The 19,564-nt window shown below is 30.1% G+C and overlaps 1 protein-coding gene across 2 annotated transcripts in view; it reads right to left on the reverse strand.

Annotated features, from left to right (window-relative positions):
- Nucleotides 1-10,850: 10,850 nt before the first annotated feature.
- hd (humpty dumpty) overlaps nucleotides 10,851-19,564 on the reverse strand; it is a 30,476-nt gene continuing 21,762 nt past the window's right edge. For both annotated transcript variants that reach the window (XM_016053001.5, XM_087158218.1), the window contains exons 10-12: nucleotides 17,073-17,183; nucleotides 15,388-15,580; nucleotides 10,851-11,232 (exon numbers count right to left, since the gene is read on the reverse strand). In XM_016053001.5, coding sequence (XP_015908487.3) covers nucleotides 10,906-11,232; nucleotides 15,388-15,580; nucleotides 17,073-17,183 — 631 coding nt within the window. In that variant the 3' untranslated portion in view covers nucleotides 10,851-10,905. The remainder of the gene's footprint in view (nucleotides 11,233-15,387; nucleotides 15,581-17,072; nucleotides 17,184-19,564) is intronic.

The following is a 19,564-nucleotide window of genomic DNA, read 5'->3' on the forward strand; positions in this document are numbered from 1 at the left end:
CATAGATTGACTAATACATAATTATTAATTAAGTAAATTTTTGCCTCAGCGGTTATTCAATGGCGCACACACATTTTTTTTTTAAATTTAAATATTGTCTGGGGTGATAAGTAATTTGAAAATTTTTAGCGGTTCAAAATTAACCCAATCGAGAACCTTTCCATTAAAATGCAACTTCAGCTTGCAGGCAACAAGTAACTAATATATAAAATAAAGGATTTAAACATCAGTATTTTTTAAAAAAAACCGTGATCCGAATAAATCTCCACTAATTTGAACTTGTTTAAAGAGTTTATCATTTTCTTTATAGTTATAAGTACAAATCTTAAAATAAATTATAAACAAATTCGGTTAATAGTAATAAATAAATGCAAATTTCGCGAAACTAAATTAAGTAGTTTCCTACGTGTTTGAACTAATTAGCTTGTTTTAATTTGGTCCACAGGTCAGTATAGCAAAGAAAAAATGTATTTAATAAAGTTAACTTTCCAAAATTTACATTTAATTAGTTTTAAAATGTTCTTTTTTTAAAAAAGGAGAAATATAAATCTTTTTACATATTTTGAGCAGAGAGGGCTTTTTGAATTTTTATGATAATACATTGTAAAAATGCAAATGCTTCATAAATAAACAAGCTCTAATTTTTCTATAAGATGTTTATTATTATTTTTTACTTATTATTTAATGAAAAGGGTATTGTTTAATTAAAAAAAATATTGTTATTATTGTGCTGCTTTAATAGATAGTTATAAAATATACATTATAGCCTCAATATTTTGTTTCCATTTTACTTTATTTACAATACACAAATATATAAATAAAGGACACTTTACATGAACCCTTTTAAAATCCGTTTTTATAAGTATAATTTATAACTACCAAAATATGTCTATAGCAGTAAAAAAGATTAAAAAATTTTTTGTCCGAGATGCTTTGAAATTAAAAATATACGAAGTAAGGTCTTGATAAATTACACAACTCTTTTTTTTTTCTCAATTTGTAAACAGAAGAATTATTTAAACTTGAGCTTAAGTTATTAATTTAAAATAAAAGTTGCGTGTGAATAACATATCTGAAACAAGAAAAATCAGTTTGAGCAATTAACCATACGTTCCTTAATCTGTTCATTCAATAAATAAATACATGAAAAAATAAATAAATTAATTAAAAATAAATAAATTGAACTTTTGAGTGGTTAAACCTAAAATCTAACTTTTAATGAATGAAAAGAAATTTATTTCTCGGTAGTTGGCACTCTTAACTGAGCCTATGCTACGTAATTTACACAAAAATATTTACTTATTGCAATAATTTTTCAGGAAACAAAAAATTATGTTCCCAACATTTCAAATTTTAGCATTCGTTTTTTTTTTTCATTAAGACATTTTTCTTAATAATAATAATACAATAACGAGCATTTAATTACACCAAGTTCACTTTTTGTCCCCAAAATATCATTGTGCAGATTAAATGTTATTTTTTTTATATAAAAGTAGTTATATACAAAAACAAAATATTATAAATTTAAATTTATTACCTCATGAGGAGGAAGGTAAACGCCCTCTCAATCTACATATACAGAGAATCAAATTTTCTCTGCGTGTAGAAAAATATTTTCTATTGAGGGCAAAATTTATGTTTATTGTATGATTTTTTTTACCAGAATTATCTTAAATTCTGCAAGGTTTCGTCTTTTAACTCATCATTTGACAGGATCATTTGAAGTTTTTATTCTTCATTCTGGAGAGTTTTCTAAATGATTCTTTTCAATGTTTTATTTACTTATTTAAATTCTGTTTATAAAATAAAATAAAAAATCAAAATAATTTGGGAAAAAAAGGGGGGGTGAAAGCAACGTTGGTGTTGACTGATTTTGCGCCTTTTTCAAATAATGCGCCCCGTGGCACTTGCCATGGGTGCCATACCCTAGATACGCCACTGCCCAGCCCTACTGTCATAGATGGTATTCTTCCTTTCCTGATTTTTAAAACGCGTGAATGCAAATAGCGATGTGTTATTTTTAAATTGCTTGAATACGAATCGCTATGTGTGATTCTAAAATTGCGTAAATCAAAAACGTGATGCGTCGTTTTCAAATCACGTGAATACGAATCGAGATGAGTGATTTTAAATTGCGAAAGGACGACTCACAACATATGATTTTTAAAATGCTATATATGATATATGAATCGCGATATGCATGTTGTTTTTAAATCGCTTGAATATGAATCGAGGTGTATGATTTTTGAATTGCGAGAAGAGTAACAACGTATGATATTTTATAAGCCAGAACACGAAGCTATGTGATTTCAAATCTCGTGCAAATGAATGTCGATGGATGATTTTCTAATCTCGTTTATGTTAAGACGAAATGCGATGTGCAATTTTAAGATAGCGTAAATAGGAATTACAATGTGTGATTTTTAAATCGAGACAACAAATAGAATAGGTTGGGTGTGTGTTCATGGGACTAAAATATGCACGTGTTTTGAATTATAATTCTTTTTCGCAAAAAGGGCCCAGAAATAAAAATGAATACACGTTCGAAAAACATCTTATATTTATGTTGAAATCAGCACTAAAAGGGCACGTAAAAAGTAATTATTTTAATGCGTGATTCGAAACTTGCGTGCTGTCAGGGCCTGATTACTTTCTTTCTGGGGGCCTCAAAAATTAGTAAAACGTTCACAATCTTACATTAAAAAAAAATACTGAAAGAAACAGTGTATCTCAAAAAAAGCATTTTTATTTCAACTTTTCTTTATTGTGATAAAACAAACTCGTGTAAACATTGCCCTAATCAATTTTGAAAGGGCAGCTGAATTTTAATTGCTGCAGTTTTTACTCCAACGGCTTAAGCAACTGCAACGAGAATGCATATTAGCAAAGTCTCTTATAAATGATTAGCGCCAACAAGAACTAAAAGCTTATTCTTAAGCTGTATAGATGGAAGGCTGCAATCTTTAAAATAATTCAGCTAATCAGTGACTTTTAGCAAAAATTCTTGATTTCACTTGTTTGTGGTTACCAAACTATTTTTATTTTCACACAACATTTTATATTTTGCTTTAATATTTAGATGTTTAAACTTTATATTAGAAAAATAATCTTTATTTATCTTCTTTCAAAATTTTTTAGAATGTTTCTCTTGAATCATGCAGTTCAATAGATTCTTTTTATTGTTAAGACTACTCTTCAGAAATTTAGTTTCAAAATATTTTGTTAGGGGCCCGGAAAATTTTGTGGGCCTTGGCCCTGAATTTGTCTTGATCGGTCCCTGCAAATGATAGTATTAAAAATATCAGATTTTTTTTTTATTTAATCAGGGGGATTGTTGTTGTTGTTACTTTACGTCGCACTAGAGCTGCACAATGGGCTATTGGCGACGGTCTGGGATACATCCCGGAGGATGATCCGAAGACATGCCATCACAATTTTGATCCTCTGCGGAAGGGATGGCACCCCCGCTTCGGTAGCCCGACGACCTGCGAGCGAATTAATCAGGGGGAAAAGCGTAGTAATAACTACCAAAAAAATTATCACAATCCCTTTATATTTACGATGAAATTAGCATAACTAAAGCGAGTCAAAAAATTATGTATTTAAATGCGAGATTTGAAATTAAAGTGTCAAAATAGCGTATATAAAATAACGGGACTTTCAAAACCTTGTAGAAATGTGTAGTTTGCCAAAATAGCGATTGGAAAATAGTTTGATTTGCGATCAAATTGGTACAAATAAGCCACGTCAAAAAATGGTTATCTAAATGAGCGATTCATTATAATATGCTAAAATAACGAAATTTTAAAAACCACGCGGAAATGCATAGCAATAACGGCAAAAAAGAAAAGGATCAAAAGTCATTTATATTTTCCATGAAATTAGCACAAATAAAGCGTTTCATAACTTTCAAAAATCGCAATTTCAGAAACTATGTGAAAATGTAGCAATAACTGTATGGCAAGTATGACGATGTCGAATGCAAGCTGCAATGCCCGCTCCCCCCAAAAAATATGAAAACTTTTTAAACAGATTTTTAAAAAAAGAAAATACAAAAAGTTGAACAAAGGCTAGGGTCAAGTTTCTGGCAATGATGAATTAGCCACAAAAAAAAACTATATTATGCCTTTAAAAAAACTTGTTTTTGTAAAGAAAATACAGGATTTTACCAATGAAAAATGAAACAAAATTCTTCTTCACATTGATTTAAATTTTTTGCTTTTACAATAGTGTAAATGTTCTTCAGCTATATTTTAAATATCAAGATAAAGAAATGTTTACTATTAATAGTAAGAGATGATAATTATCATTATTTAAAACATGATTGAAGTAAAAAAAATTGTTGATTAATACTAATATATCAAAATATATTTTGATCAATACTCGAATCCATTGTCATTTGATTAATTTTCGATCCCAATACCTTTCGCTCATCTCTAGAACCCACTATCTTTTTATTGGTATTCGATCGAACCCTCTTTATTGGTAATGCACAATCTTGTAGTTGAACCCAAGATCCTTTCATCAGTACTCGAAACTCACTATTTAATAATAGTTTGTTCTCGATCCCACTCTGTCTTTTAATAGTACTCAAACTCACCATCTATTTCTATTGGTTCTTGAACCGACTCTCATTTTTATTATCGGTACTCATATTCTCTCTCATTTGATCATTTTTCGAGCCCGCAATCTATTTTATTCAATACTCTAACCCATTGTCCTCATCAGTACTCGAACAAATTGCCTTTGTATCGATGTTCAGGTACTTCATTTACGTCGCACTAGAGCTGTACAATGGGCTATTGGCGAGGATAAGGGAAACAACCCTGAAGATGATCCGAAGACATGCCATTGTAATTTTGATCCTTTCTGCAGGGGGGATGGCTCCTCTGCTTTGGTAGCCCGGCAACTTGCGAGCGAAGTCGAGTACTTAACGGTAGAACAATTTAACGGCGACCGATACCCTGCACCCTCACTCCCTACGCTGGCTGACCAAAGTGGCCTCCCACCTGCTTACTGACCGCAACCAGTAATGCTTGACTTCGGAGTTCTACTGGGAACCGCGTCCTTATGATCAGTCCACTACTCGCAGCCGCTATCATTCGAGACATTTTTTTGAATCAACTATGATGTAATAATTACTCGTTCTAATTATCTTTATATCAGCATTCAAACTCACTATTATTTGATCAAATTCCGAACCGACTCTATTTGGTTCAAAGCACTTTCTCGATTAACGATTGGATTTTTGCGTAATAGGACTCACGGATGTAACCTCATATATGCTAATCAATTAGTGCAGACAATTACAAAATCAGATTCAAAAATGTTTTTCCGTTGAAAAAGCTTACCTTTTTTCGATGGAATTCGACCCAATTTTGGGTTTACGACTACTAATGTTCGACTCCGTAGCCTTGTAATTTTGAACCAATCCAGAAGACAAGTAAATTCCTTGACCAATACCCCCAGAGGTATGATTTGTTATGGGAACATGGAGGACTTTGTGACTCAACAGATTTAACATGCATCAGTCATTATTTACAACACAGGGAGTCTCAGGCCGGAGGAGATCGAACCTACGACCTTTTCAGGGATGCTACTCGCAAAATATCAAATTGTCTCACCAGAAATTGCATTTCGTCTCAGTTAAAATCTCTTTTTGGCTCAGTTTGTCTCAGCTAAAATTATTTTTTTCACTCAGTTTATCTCAGCAAAAATGATTATTAATCAGTTTGATAACAATATAAAGATAATTTTCAGGATCCATAAAACCATTAATAGCATACTAGGAGTACTACAATTATACATACATTCACTATTGCTAGGATTTTAAAAAACCTGCATATGATTGATTATAAGAGTCCACAAAATTGTTTTATGGACTCTGTTGTTTTCATATATATTGCATTTATCATTTATGCCAATGGATAGTATCTGTTCCAGAATTTTACAAAGTAAATTTTAACTTTCTTATTTTTTAAAATATAATGGTGTTAACTTTCTAAAAAGAAATATCTATTTAGTTTCAGTAATTCAAAAGGGAAAATACCCATTTTATTTTGAGCTCAAATTTCATTTCAAAATATATAACTATTCAGTTACAATGGAAGGTCTACAGATTTCAATAATTAAAAGAGAAATTCAGTAATTAAATAATGAGAGTTTAAGAAAATGCAAATAACACAAAAAAAAACACTCTTTGATAGAATTCAGGAGGTGCAGTGAAATTTTGAAATATTTTAGGTAGGAATTTTTCAAGAAAATTTTAGGGAGCACTTTAATAGCCAAAAATTAGCATATATACATTTTTATATCAAAACAGAAATATATAAAAACTATTATAAACAATTTAAAAAGACACATATAAATATAATTTTCTTTCTAAAATGACTTGCATCCTTTATTAAGTATAAAAGTAAACTTTTTAGTTAATTGGAATTGACTAGTAGATTGTACCTTCTTGCATTCACAAGATCAGTTAGTTGACTATGTTCTTTTAATTTATAAAGCTAAATATACAATCATAAAATGTGATTATGAATGCACTTAGTAATTGTTTAAATGCAACAACTGTAGAAAAATATATCACATCTTTACAGTAACTAATTCAAGAAAAAACTTAATTCTACTTCTTTCTAGAATCGTGATACTGGATTTTAAAATTGTGTGAATATGAATTGCGTTTTTGGGTTTTAAAATCGCGTGAATATGAATCACGATATTGGATTACAAAATCGTGTGAATATGAATCACGATATTGGATTTTAAAATAGCGTGAATATGAATCGCGATTTTGGATTTTAAAATCGCGTGAATATGAATCGCGATATTGGATTTCAAAATCGCGTGAATATGAATCACGATATTGGATTTTAAAATCGAGTGAACATGAATCGTGCGGTTGGATTTTAAAATCGCATGAATATGAATCGCGATTTTGGATTATAAAATCATGTGAATATGAATCACGCTGTTGGATTTTAAAAACACGAAAATACAAATCACGATATTGGATTTCAAAATCGCGTGAATATGAATCACGATTTTGGATTATAAAATCACGTGAATATGAATCGCGCAGCTGGATTTAAAAAACACAAATCACGATATTGGATTTTAAAATCGCGTGAATATGAATCGTGCGGTTGGATTTTAAAATCGCGTGAATATGAATCGTGCGGTTGGATTTTAAAATCGCGTGAATAAGAATAGCGCTGTTGGATTACAAAAACGCGAAAATACAAATAGCGATATTGAATTTTTAAATCGCGTAAATAAGAATCACGATGAATAATTTTTAGATCACGTGAATACGAATAGCAATGAGTAATTTTTAAATAGCGTACAAATACGAAAAACGAGATCTGATATTACAACTGCGTGATAACGAATCGCAATATTGGATTTAAAAATGCGTGAATACGAATCGCGACGTTGGATTTTAAACTCACGAGAATACAGATCGCGATATTGAATTTTTAAATTGAGTGAATAGGAATTGCTAGTACGATTTTTAAACAGCGTAAAAAAAATCGCAACACATAAGTTTTAAATCAGTTAAATACGAAAATCGATGATTGATATTAAAATCGTCTGATTAAAAATCGTGCTTTTAGCATATTCCAGCGCAGTTCCTTATATTTAAAATTCCGAAAATCAGCCAAACGAAAAAAAAAATCAAATATCGGTGGTCGAAACGAAACGCTTAGACTCCTTTCCACTCTATAGCGGAAGTCGCGGGAATCCGACTATCGTTCCGGCGGCTTGGGTTTCTCTAATTGGACTCCCTAAAAATTTTAGTTTTTGGAACATGGCCGAAAATTTTAAAAATTGGGAGAGAAAAGCGGATTTCCGCTTTTTCGTGGAAGTCTTTCATCCCGTGGAGACGTGAACGGCAAAATGATCTCCAATGACTCACGGCAATGCGGATTAATATTTGAAACTGAATTCAGGTTTGCCAAATTTTGGACGTTTTGTCTCAGAATGGCGCAGCTTTGGCAGAAACTAAGCTGAATGTCGCAAAATGGCGCAGTTATGCCGTTTTGTCTCAGTTTGTCGCAAATGGCGCAGGCGTAGCATCCCTGCCTTTTTTAATCTGAACCCAGCGCCCTACCAACCAGGCTATTCCAGTCCGACATGAATGCAGTTGTAGTTCATTTGACGTCGCACTAGAGCTGCACAATGGTCTATTGGCGACGGTCTGGGAAACATCCATGAGAATGATCCGATGACAAGCCATCACAATTTTGATCCTCTGCAGAGGGGATGGCACCGTCACCTTGGTAGCCTGACAACCTGCATGAGAAGTCCAGCACTTAACGGTAGAACAGTTTAAGGAGGACCAATACTTTATACCCCGAGTCCCTATGCAGACTGATCCAAGTGGCCACTCACCGCAGCCTGTGAGGCTTGACTTCAGTGATCTGCTGGAAACCGTGTCTTAACGATCAGTCCACTGCGGAACTGGCCCAACATGAATAGTTTTTTATTTTATTTTATAACCGACCCAATTTCATGGGTTTACGACTACTTACGTTCAACTCCGTAGCTTTGTAATTTTGAGCCAATCCAGGAGACAAGGAAACTCCTGGATCAGTACCCCCAGAGGTGTTGATTTGTTGTGGGAACATGGAGGACTTTGAGACTCGACAGATTTAACGTGCATCAGTCACCATTTACTACACGGGGAGTCTTCGGCCGGCGAGGATCGAACCCACGACCTCTTGGATATGGGCCCAGCGCCCTACCGACCAGGCTATCCCGGCCCCAACATGAATAGTTTCTAAAAAATGGAATTTTAGCTATACAAGTTTAAAAAATTTATTTCTCGGAAACTATTCGACCGTTTTCTATCAAATTTTGATACTGCCATATAAAATTACATTCTTAGTAATAGAGATGGTACATTTCTTTTAATGTGGAAAAAATCATGAAAAAAATGCCTTAGAACCCAATGCAAGAAATTCTCTTTTAAAAAAGAAACATTCAACAAAATGTTAACTCAGTTTAAATGATAGTGATAATTTTCAAGTTATTTAAAAATCATTTTTAAATTAGTTAAAACTAAATCAATACTTTTAGAAATTTAATCAAATATGGTTTTTTTTTCTCCCATGTTTTACATTAAAGAGCATAGTAAAATTTTATTGTATTGCTTTTAAATTACACATAGCTCTCACAATTGGAAATGGCATAATAATTTCCATAATCAAATGCTGTTACGTATCAGTACTCAAAACAATTCATAGATAAATAGTTTGTTAATGGTATTTACCAATAAAAATTTTTAGATTTTATCAATTTTATGTTCGCATGCAAAGAAGTTTAGATTCACTTAAAAAGTTCTTGCGATATAGCGCAATATGTCAAAGGAAAAATTAGCAAAAAGGGTTTTCAAACTTTGGATAGCTCTTTTGACCAAACTATTTGGGCCATTTTTCCCAGATTGCAGCTATCTATCTAATTTTGAGGTTAAGGAATACAAATTCGTCAACAAAAAAAAGTTAAATTTTAATTAGAAAAGTTTTTGTATCTAATTTTGAAACTTACAATATGATCTGCACTAATTATTTCAATATTTGAGGTCATCCCTATGAACCATTAAACTGTTTATAAATTGTTTTAATAGTGGAAGAAACTTTTTTTTTGTTGAAAGAAGTGTTTCCTTCACTTGGGTTCGTAGAAACCTATTTCTTCCGGGGCAGTATCTTCTGATGTGGAAGAAACTTGCCATCCCACCTTAACTCTTTTTAGGGTCATTTTTTTCATAATAATGTGACATTGAAATATTTTTGGGATTGAGGTTGATTTATAAAAAGTAATTCATTTAGCTTATTACAGGGTGCATATTCAAATCTTTCAACAAAAATAAGCACCTTTTAAGTACTTTTCAAGCACTCAAAAAATATTTGCAATCACTTTAAAAGAAATAACTAGGATTTGTGCGGTAATTAAAAAAAAAAAAAAAATTCTATCGTTTTAAGTTCTTTTAAAGCATAAAATCAATAAAATTCAAAATTGTTTCGAAAACAAATGATAAATAGTGCAGAGAAAATTTTATATTATTTTATAACCGTCGTTGAACAGTAGACCCAATTTTTGGGTTTACAACTGCTAATGTTCAACTCCGCAGCCTTGTAATTTTTAGCCTAATCCAGAAGACAAGGAAAACTGCTGGATCAAGTATTGTGAGAAACTGGCCTTCGTGGAGGACTTTTTGATGGAACTAACCTGCATTTGGGTTACATGTAAAAGACTATGAGAATTGCCCTAGGTTAGCCTGACGGCAAAGGGACTCCAATCCATAATCCGTCTACCACTGATGATATTTTACGTCAACACTGCGGTCTGCTGCTGATTCGAATCGACCAGTCATCGAACAGTAGGGATTGGAACCCGGCTCACCTCATTGGAAGGCTAACCTTCTATCCCCTGAACTATCTCAGCTCTGAAGAGAAAATTAGGAAAATCATTTTTTTGTAAATTATAAAGACAATTTGTCAAAGGAAAAAATATCTTTTTAAAAAATGGAAAATTAAGCACTTATTACAAACCCTGAATAAAAAAAGCACCTTTAAGGGCTTTTAAAAAACGTAAATCAAAAATAAGTACCTTTAAGCACTTTTTAAAAATGCTACGCACCCTGTTTTAAGACCATTTTTGTGTGTGTATGAAGGTGGGTGGGATTTTCAAAAGTCACCCGCTATAAAGAACAAGACATAAACCTTTCTTACCATCCACATTAAAAAAAAATTTATGAAGTTCTTGGAAAGCATACTTCCCAGGTCTTTATAAAGTGTTTAAATACATTTTAATTTCAAAACAGAATAAAATACGAATAATAAAAACCATTGTAGCAATCTAATAAATAATATATTATTTCCGTAAATGTATAAAACAAAGTTTTCAATTCCATGAGAATAGTCCATCTTTCCATGTAACAGAAGTGATTGCAGCCACTTCAGTCTTGGCACACATTTGGTTGAGGAAGGTCTCCGGCAGGCCACAGTCGGTCAGATTGTTCTTTGCAAATATACAGGGGAGGATGGGGGAGTGGGGATTGACCTTGGAGAAGGCGGTGGTGTGGGTGTCCGAGGACACGACGGCAGAAAACTCTTCTTGAGTTCCGCTGAAGAGGGAACACAGAGAATGAAGGGTGTTCGGTAGGATGGGACCTGTCACTTCCACCGACTCCATCTCTTTCGACCCACTTTTCACTTTGCCATGACGGATCTGCAAATGAAAATTTTACACGAGTTAAATAAATGTATGTATATGCATAAATTGCAGTCCTCTCTTTTTATTTTAAGTCACATTAATCCTACCATACAATTTATCAATTATTTCAAATCTCGATTTAAATAACCAGATTTTTTAAAAATAATTGTAGAGGCAGTGATTGCTATTATATATATATATATATATATATATATATATATATATATATATATATATATATATATATATATATATATATATATATGTAACATAAAAAGCTTCTATTAATCTTTTTATGTTAGTTTCTTTGCTATAAAACAACTCCTACTTTATTCCTAATTAATTATTCTATTTGAAATACTTTCTCACACTTTTAAAAGCCACATCCTGTTCTTAAATCTATTTTTGGCTCAACTATGCATTTAATTAAGAGCAGGACATATTTCCCTTGCTTTGTGTGGGAACGCGCGATTTCTTTCATAAACCAATAGTAATCCTTATCACTTCCCTTTTCCCCTCAAATATAACAAAATAGAGGGAAATTCCTTTGCTACTTTCCCTAAGATAAAAACTTAAGCACACAGTTTTTGAGTGCGATTTGGAGCTCCGCCTTTGCTAGAAAATGTCTTAAATATACTATGTGAAGTTAATAAAATATTTTTTGCCTTCCAACTGCTATCTGCGTGGCCTAACATCACTCACCATGACTGCTACCCTTTCAAGTCGGCAGGATATCTGTTTCACGAGCAACGCCGGCATCTCCTAAAACTTCATTCGATTATTTTCTTTCCTTTTATATTTATATATTTTTTACTTATTTGAAAAAAGCATTTTTTTTTTCCATTCGATCTATTTCATAAACCAATAGCAACTACTAAGATTTCCCTCTTTCCCTAAATTAAGACATATTACGGATTTTACTTTGCAAGATTTTCCCTAACATATAACCAAGGAGCGCAACTTTTCATGTGCACTTTCACTCATTCTCATGACTGCTCTTATCTAATAATTAATAAATAAATTTTGTACCCTCCTTCCCGACCTATGACCTGTTTTAATCCTTCCACTCGGCAACGACGTTATAAGCTTTATTCCTAATTAATTATTCTATTTGAAATACTTTCTCACACTTTTAAAAGCCACATCCTGTTCTTAAATCTATTTTTGGCTCAACTATGCATTTAATTAAGAGCAGGACATATTTCCCTTGCTTTGTGTGGGAACGCGCGATTTCTTTCATAAACCAATAGTAATCCTTATCACTTCCCTTTTCCCCTCAAATATAACAAAATAGAGGGAAATTCCTTTGCTACTTTCCCTAAGATAAAAACTTAAGCACACAGTTTTTGAGTGCGATTTGGAGCTCCGCCTTTGCTAGAAAATGTCTTAAATATACTATGTGAAGTTAATAAAATATTTTTTGCCTTCCAACTGCTATCTGCGTGGCCTAACATCACTCACCATGACTGCTACCCTTTCATATATATATATATATATTATAGTGGTGCTCGAAAGGGCACCCCCAGCTGCCACAAATGCGAAATTGAAAGTGAATGGATTTGTTCCTAACGGACACAGCAGCATGGAGAAGAGATCCAAAATTGGCAAATTATCAAAATATAACATAGCCAAAATAAAGTCAACCCCCCATAATACATATTAGGTTTGAAAATATACATATTTGCGATAAGAAATTAATAATTAAGAGATATAAATAGATTTTTTTCTCGATTAGGCGTGGCAGTGAATTAATGAGTCTACATTAGTATTGAAATAAAAAGTTAGCCGTTACAATGAGTGATAAGAAAAGAATAAAATATTTTATGTTCGCTTTTATAAAGATTAACTCAATGATTTAATTTAAATATAATTTGATTAATAATGGTTGAAAAAAAGTAAGTTAAGTAAGTTATAAAGATATTTTAAGAGCTAGGAAATATATAATGCCAATTGTGGCATCACAATAATAATCATTAATTTAAATTTCAACTAATATTTTTTATTTCACATAACTTATAAATGTATTCTTAAGAATTTTTTTTAAAAGTCTGATTATGATATTGAAGCTTTTACTCAGAATATACAGGGTAATATATGAATATGTGGGTGAGGCACAACTTTAAAAAGGCAAAATTATAACTTTCGGTTAGATATGTGCAGAATAATTAGCTAATTAATAAACATATTACAATAATACCAATTTAACTTTACATTTACTTAAAGACAAACACTTTTAAAATTCATTATACAAGTAGTTTGTGTAGATAAATATCGAAGAAAGACTTACGCCAAGTCAAGAGCAATTCAATATTTTCTAATATGAAATAATTTATTTTTCATTTGATATCTAACTGACAATTGGGATTTTGAAATTGGGTATTTAGAAATTCATGAAAGTATTAAACTTGAATTGAAAAAAAAAAAAAAAAGATTTCATTTCTCTAGTGATTAGTGCATAATAATTATTTTAAACCATTTTAGTTAGAATAATTAAGAACTTAATTATAATATCCTTTTTTAATAGTATTTAACATTATTAATTCAGTTTATCAGAATTTTGACTGATATTTGTAAAGAAAAATCATTAACCCTGCTACCATAGTTTCTTTTTTACTGGATGGTTGTATGCATTTTTCAAGTTTTGACAAGAATAAAACATACGGGTCCAAATTTCACATGTAACTTAGTCATTTAAGTGGTCTCAAAATAAATACTATAGTTAAATTATAATGAAATGTTCCAAATCTATATGAAATTTTTTTTGTATGGACATATCATTTTACACTTGATATCATTTTTTTTATCAGTAAAGTAAATTGAAATTCTAATATCAATTACTATTTTCAGATGCAATTTCAGAAACAGAAAATAAAAAATATTATAAAAATAATTTAACGTAAAATACGTTTCTATATTTTATTAAGATGTTATTCTTTTGAATTATTTATAAAAATTTATCATAGACCACAAAAATTTATTACACAAATACATCACAATAATTAAGTTTTTTTTTAAAAAAGAAACAAAAATTATATAAGATTTTTTCCCCTTTCGAGCCATTTGTTCTGAGATTATACAAAGTGGATTTCATAAGTCATTTTTAAACCTGGGTTCTTTCGGAGAAACTCAAACCCACTTGGATTTTTTGTAAAAAGACGGGGGAAATTGGGTTTTTTCATTTAGTGCTCATTAACATTAAAGCTTTACTGTGTAAATATTTTTATTTATTAAATAGAGTTGTATAAGCTTAAAAATAGAAATAAATCCAAAAAGTTCATATAAAATACATATTTGAATCTTCTTTATTGTTAAATACATAACATTTTACAATTTTTAACTCAAGCATTATAAAATATGAATGCAACAACAGTGAAAAAAAAGTTTAATTATCTTTTTTTTTTCACACACAGTTATTTACTATATTTATAAAACATATATATATATATATATATATATATATATATATATATATATATATATATATATATATATATATATATATATATATATATATTACCTATTACAAATTTATCAGTAAAAAAATAAAATTTCATCTGACGTTTAACTTTAATAAAAAACTGAAATAAATACTTAATGGTCTTCCATATTTTTATTTTGTTTCTTTTCAAATTTTTTTTGTTTCTTTTCAATTTCTCTAAACATATAAATTAATAATAATAATCTGTTTAGTAATATATAAATCATACAACTACATCTGAAAAATTTATCATTCAGACTATATTATTAAAATTTCGATTTGATTTAATTTTATTAAAATATTACTTTTTGAAAAAACTCGGTTAAAGTTTTAAATTAGTAATATAAAATCATAAATTCGAGTTTCTTTTACTTTACAAATATTAAAAACTTTATCGTGTAAAGCCTGCAACTCTATTTGACAAATTTATGCAGTACAATAAATTATATAAAAATTAAGTGTGCATCAATAAGTTTTAATAAAAACAATTTTTTAAAAAAAACCTACCCAATAATACCAGGGCAGGTTTTTTAAAAGTGGGCCCACTTGGCGAACACTGCTTTTAAATGAATAAAGTTTGAAAGGGTTTCGAAGTTTGCAGCACTGGTAGGAGATTCAACTTTATTGTGTAACAATATAATAATATGCCACCAAAAAAAAAAAGAAATGACTAAGGAATGGGTAAAAACTACCTTCAAAGACTGCAAAGTCCCACCAAGAAATGCTGTAGGTGCCAATAAAGTAGGAGGAATACCGGCCATTGGTCCAATCTTAGAAATGCACAGCCCAGAATTCAATAAGAAATTTACAAGAGCTTGCGTTTCAGAGTCTTCCACATACACTAAAGATTCAGGCTTGTGATCCAGTTTATCCCTTTCATCACGCCTGAAAAAAATTACATGAATAAAATTAAATTTCAAATTACGCTGTAAAAGCTCCTGGATTGAACAACCCAGGGGTCTGTCTAGGTTTTTCTGAGAGGTACTTATTTTGTGAAAATTAAAAAAGATATTAAAAAATCAACGCAAAAATATGGATTTATCGTTTCTTACGGGATACAAATATAAAATTTTAAGAAAAAGTATTTCATGAAGCTACCGTTTTTCTTAAAGTTGAATTTGTGAAGGTACGGCTAAATGGTAATTAATTTGCCCAAGACAGACCCCTGCGAAAACAGTCCTGAAGTTAAACCTCAATGATTAATTAGAATCCCCTTGCTATTGGTTTCATAGTTTTTCTATGAAAAATTTCTCAGAATTGTTGTTTATCCCAATATCCTTGTCTTCTGGGTTGTGTTCAAAATTATAAGACTACAGAGTTGAACATTAATAGCCATAAATTAGAGTCGGCAAGGTTTAGGGCAGAACCCACGGTTTGAACCATCCTGTCTAAAACCCTTTTATTTAAATTATGTCACAATTTAAAACAAAAATACTGTGAAAAATAAAATGTTAATTTTTGAACAAGAGAAATGAAGAAAGGTTTTTGCTTTATGAAAAACGTTCATTATTATTTTAAATATCGCTTTATTCATCCTTATGTAAAAACATAATTTATCAGTATTAAAGCATTATTTATTGGTATATAAAGGATAATGTATTGACTTTAGTTGCTCATTGAATTGTGGAGCTTCAAAAGTTATAAATCTTTTCCTATTACATTATATTATTTTCATTTAATAAGTTAAAGCAAATTGTATAAAAAGTATCCAATATTTATTAATAAATGTATTTATTATGTGTACAATGATTACGCATATAGAATTTTTATCTTTCACCAACGTTCAAGGTTTTGGACACATTCAAACAGTTTAAAAAAGTAAAACCCACGTGTCCTATCCAAAACAAGTTCAAGAAGTCCAGAACCCCCACCCTGCCATAAACTCAAAAAATGGATAGGCCATTCAATGCCGGTTATAAAATAAAATTATTCTATAAATATTTCAGTGCTTTACAGCAGTAGAAGTTGAAGAAGATTCAACCACTGGTCTAAAATATCAATGACTAATAAATCTTAATAGTTCATTCACAAGTCCCTAAAGAGGCACAAGTGTAATTTATAATTAGATTTTTTTTCTATAAAGTAAAATACTTAAAAATGTATAAAAAAATTAAGATGAAGAAAGTGTAGAATATTTAGATTTTTGTCAACTGATTAAAAAATTGAAAGAAAGCTCTGTAATGTAAATCTAAAATTTAATGATTATGTTTTAAAAAATACATTAAATTCAAATGAAGATAAAGCAAAACAATTTAAATTTATGTGCCTTTATTTACATTGTTTTGCTTAATAAATGCATGCTAGGGTACTCAGAAGCAGCTATTATAAATGACATAAAAATTAACTCAAATTTAGATAATTAAAAAAAGAAAAGCACCTTTTGCTTTTATTAAAAGAAGGAAAGTTTTCTTGACTCAACCCCAAACTTTCTAGCCATGTATCAGTTTCATCATCTTCAATGGGATCAATATCATCTTCATTATCTGACCTAGAAAGAATATAAGACCATAAAACTGAGTTTGAGAGAAAAATTATCATGATCGCAAACATATAAGCTTTGGGCTTCAGCATTACTATAACTAAAAAATTCAAAATAAAACAAAAATATTACAGAATAGGGGGTGCAGAATCTTTTTAAGAAGAAAAGTCCCAGAAAAGAAAGCCCACAATAAATTTAATTTTTACATCAATAAATATAGCAGAAAAATTTTTAAAAACTAAATTTTGAAATGCAAGGCCTTTTGTTCTACAGAATTTTGTGTAATAAGATCATTTGAGACATATACAGTAAAATCTCGCTACAATATTTTTAGACAAAATAAATAGATTGTTATAACGAGGGCTTACACATTTTGGGGACACAATAAGATTTTTTTTTAAAATTTTAATGTTCTATAAGAATTAAATATAAATCTATTTATATATTATATAAAACTTTAATTTGCAGAGTATTAATTATGGTTAAATATGAAATCAGATAGGTAAATATAAAATCAGTAACCTCTTTAGAGATAAGGGAGGCAATTCTAATAGAAGGTCTAGGGATGGTCTAGGTATGTCAAGGATGGGGCATTGAAATCTGAATACAAAAACCATTCACTGTAGTGTATTTAAAAAAAAAAAAAGAAAGAAAAAAAAAGAGATTTGTACATAATCAGTACATTTTTTCTCTTGTCAAAAAAGACCAGAAAAAAAGGCAAAATATGATAAAATAAAATTTTTTACATTATTTGAAAACCAATAATAAATGGGAAAAATAAGGATGAAAGTTGAAAAAAAAATCGTTTTACAGGGGTTTATTACGTCAGAGAACATCGCAATATTGAGAGGAACTTGACATTAATACATACAGGGTATCTGGTACATTTCAGATTTTCAAATTCATGACCTTTCATGATTATTTCCAATAATTTTTCATGACTTAACGAAGTTCCTATTTTCTCCGACAAAAACACAACAATAAATTTAAGAAAGCATTATAATAGCATTCGCTGAAATGATAGGTATAGCCAAAACTGTTATACTCTGCATTTCAGATTTATAGATTTTAAAAACAGAGTAAAGAAAGAGTTGAAGCAATAAAATAGCTGAAAAAAACAAACAAAAGCAAATATTTTTCTTCTGCAGAATTATATCCTAAAGATACTTTTCTTGTTCATCGGAAAGGAAAGAAATACTCCTGATTTTTCTGTTCTCATTTAGGAATAAAAAAATTCGCCAATGCAAATTTTAAATTGATAAAATAAAAATAAATAAATAAGAACAAAAATTCTGAAATCACAGAAGTTTAAAAGATAATTCGCTCTAGAAATGATGTTTTTTCTTTCATTTTTTGAAAGAATACAGTAATTTTTAAAGAACACGATAAAAAACATTTTATATTTTAATCAAATATGACTGAGAGTGGGGATTTTGTTACTTATTCAGATATTCGGAACTCTATGAAATTGGGGGGAGAGAGGTAAATTCCATTTTGAAAATTATATTTTTCGGCGACATTAATCCATGACTTTTCATGATTTTCTTAAAAAAATAGTTAAACTCATGACATTTCATGACAAATTTTGTTCAATACCGAAATTAATTTCTTTCCATGACTTTCCAGGTGCGCGGATACCCTGTACACATGCAAATTCGTCGAGACAACGATGCATTATTGTAATAGAGGGCGTTATTGTTGTATCGGATGTTGCAAAAGCGAGAGTTCACGGTATATGCTTATCTTCTAAACATGACAATATTAGTCTGGAATAGATCTATCTTAAAATTTTTCCAAATATATTTTTATAAAATTACTTTGCAAAAATATGCGCTTAGGTATTTATTATGTACAGAAAAAAAAATCTAGAGCATTACAACTAATGGCAAAGAAATCTACCAGTTTTAATTTTCTTAGAATTTGAAATTGTAACCTCTTAGTATATAATTAAACAAATAACATCAAATACTGATAGTTCTTGCTTAGTTACAAAAAGTTTCTTAAGTATAATTTCCATCATTTACACCCGCAGTTATTGTGATTTATGGACAATTGCAGTTTAAAGAACTGTGTCAAACAGATCTTTCACTATAAAAGCTTCTTTATTCCTTAGAGTTATAAGAATGTAAAACTTTCTTCAATTTAATAAAGCAAAGTACAGTAAATTACATAAAATAATAATGAAATGTACATAACCTATAAAATAATACCAATTCCGTGTTTTGTACACTTTGTCTTCATTAAAAAAATTTAATTGTAACCTTTCTCTGAGGAAAAATTAATTTCATTTTCTTTTACAAAATATAGATTACTTACTTTTTAAAATGTACCTTTGAGAACACATTTATTTTAAACATGCTTTAGTTAAATAAATAATTAAAAAACTTAAA

Source organism: Parasteatoda tepidariorum, chromosome 2 (genome assembly GCF_982258835.1).
Source record: "Parasteatoda tepidariorum strain Cologne lab strain chromosome 2, Ptep-v5.0, whole genome shotgun sequence".
NCBI classification, from domain to species: Eukaryota; Metazoa; Arthropoda; class Arachnida; order Araneae; family Theridiidae; genus Parasteatoda; species Parasteatoda tepidariorum.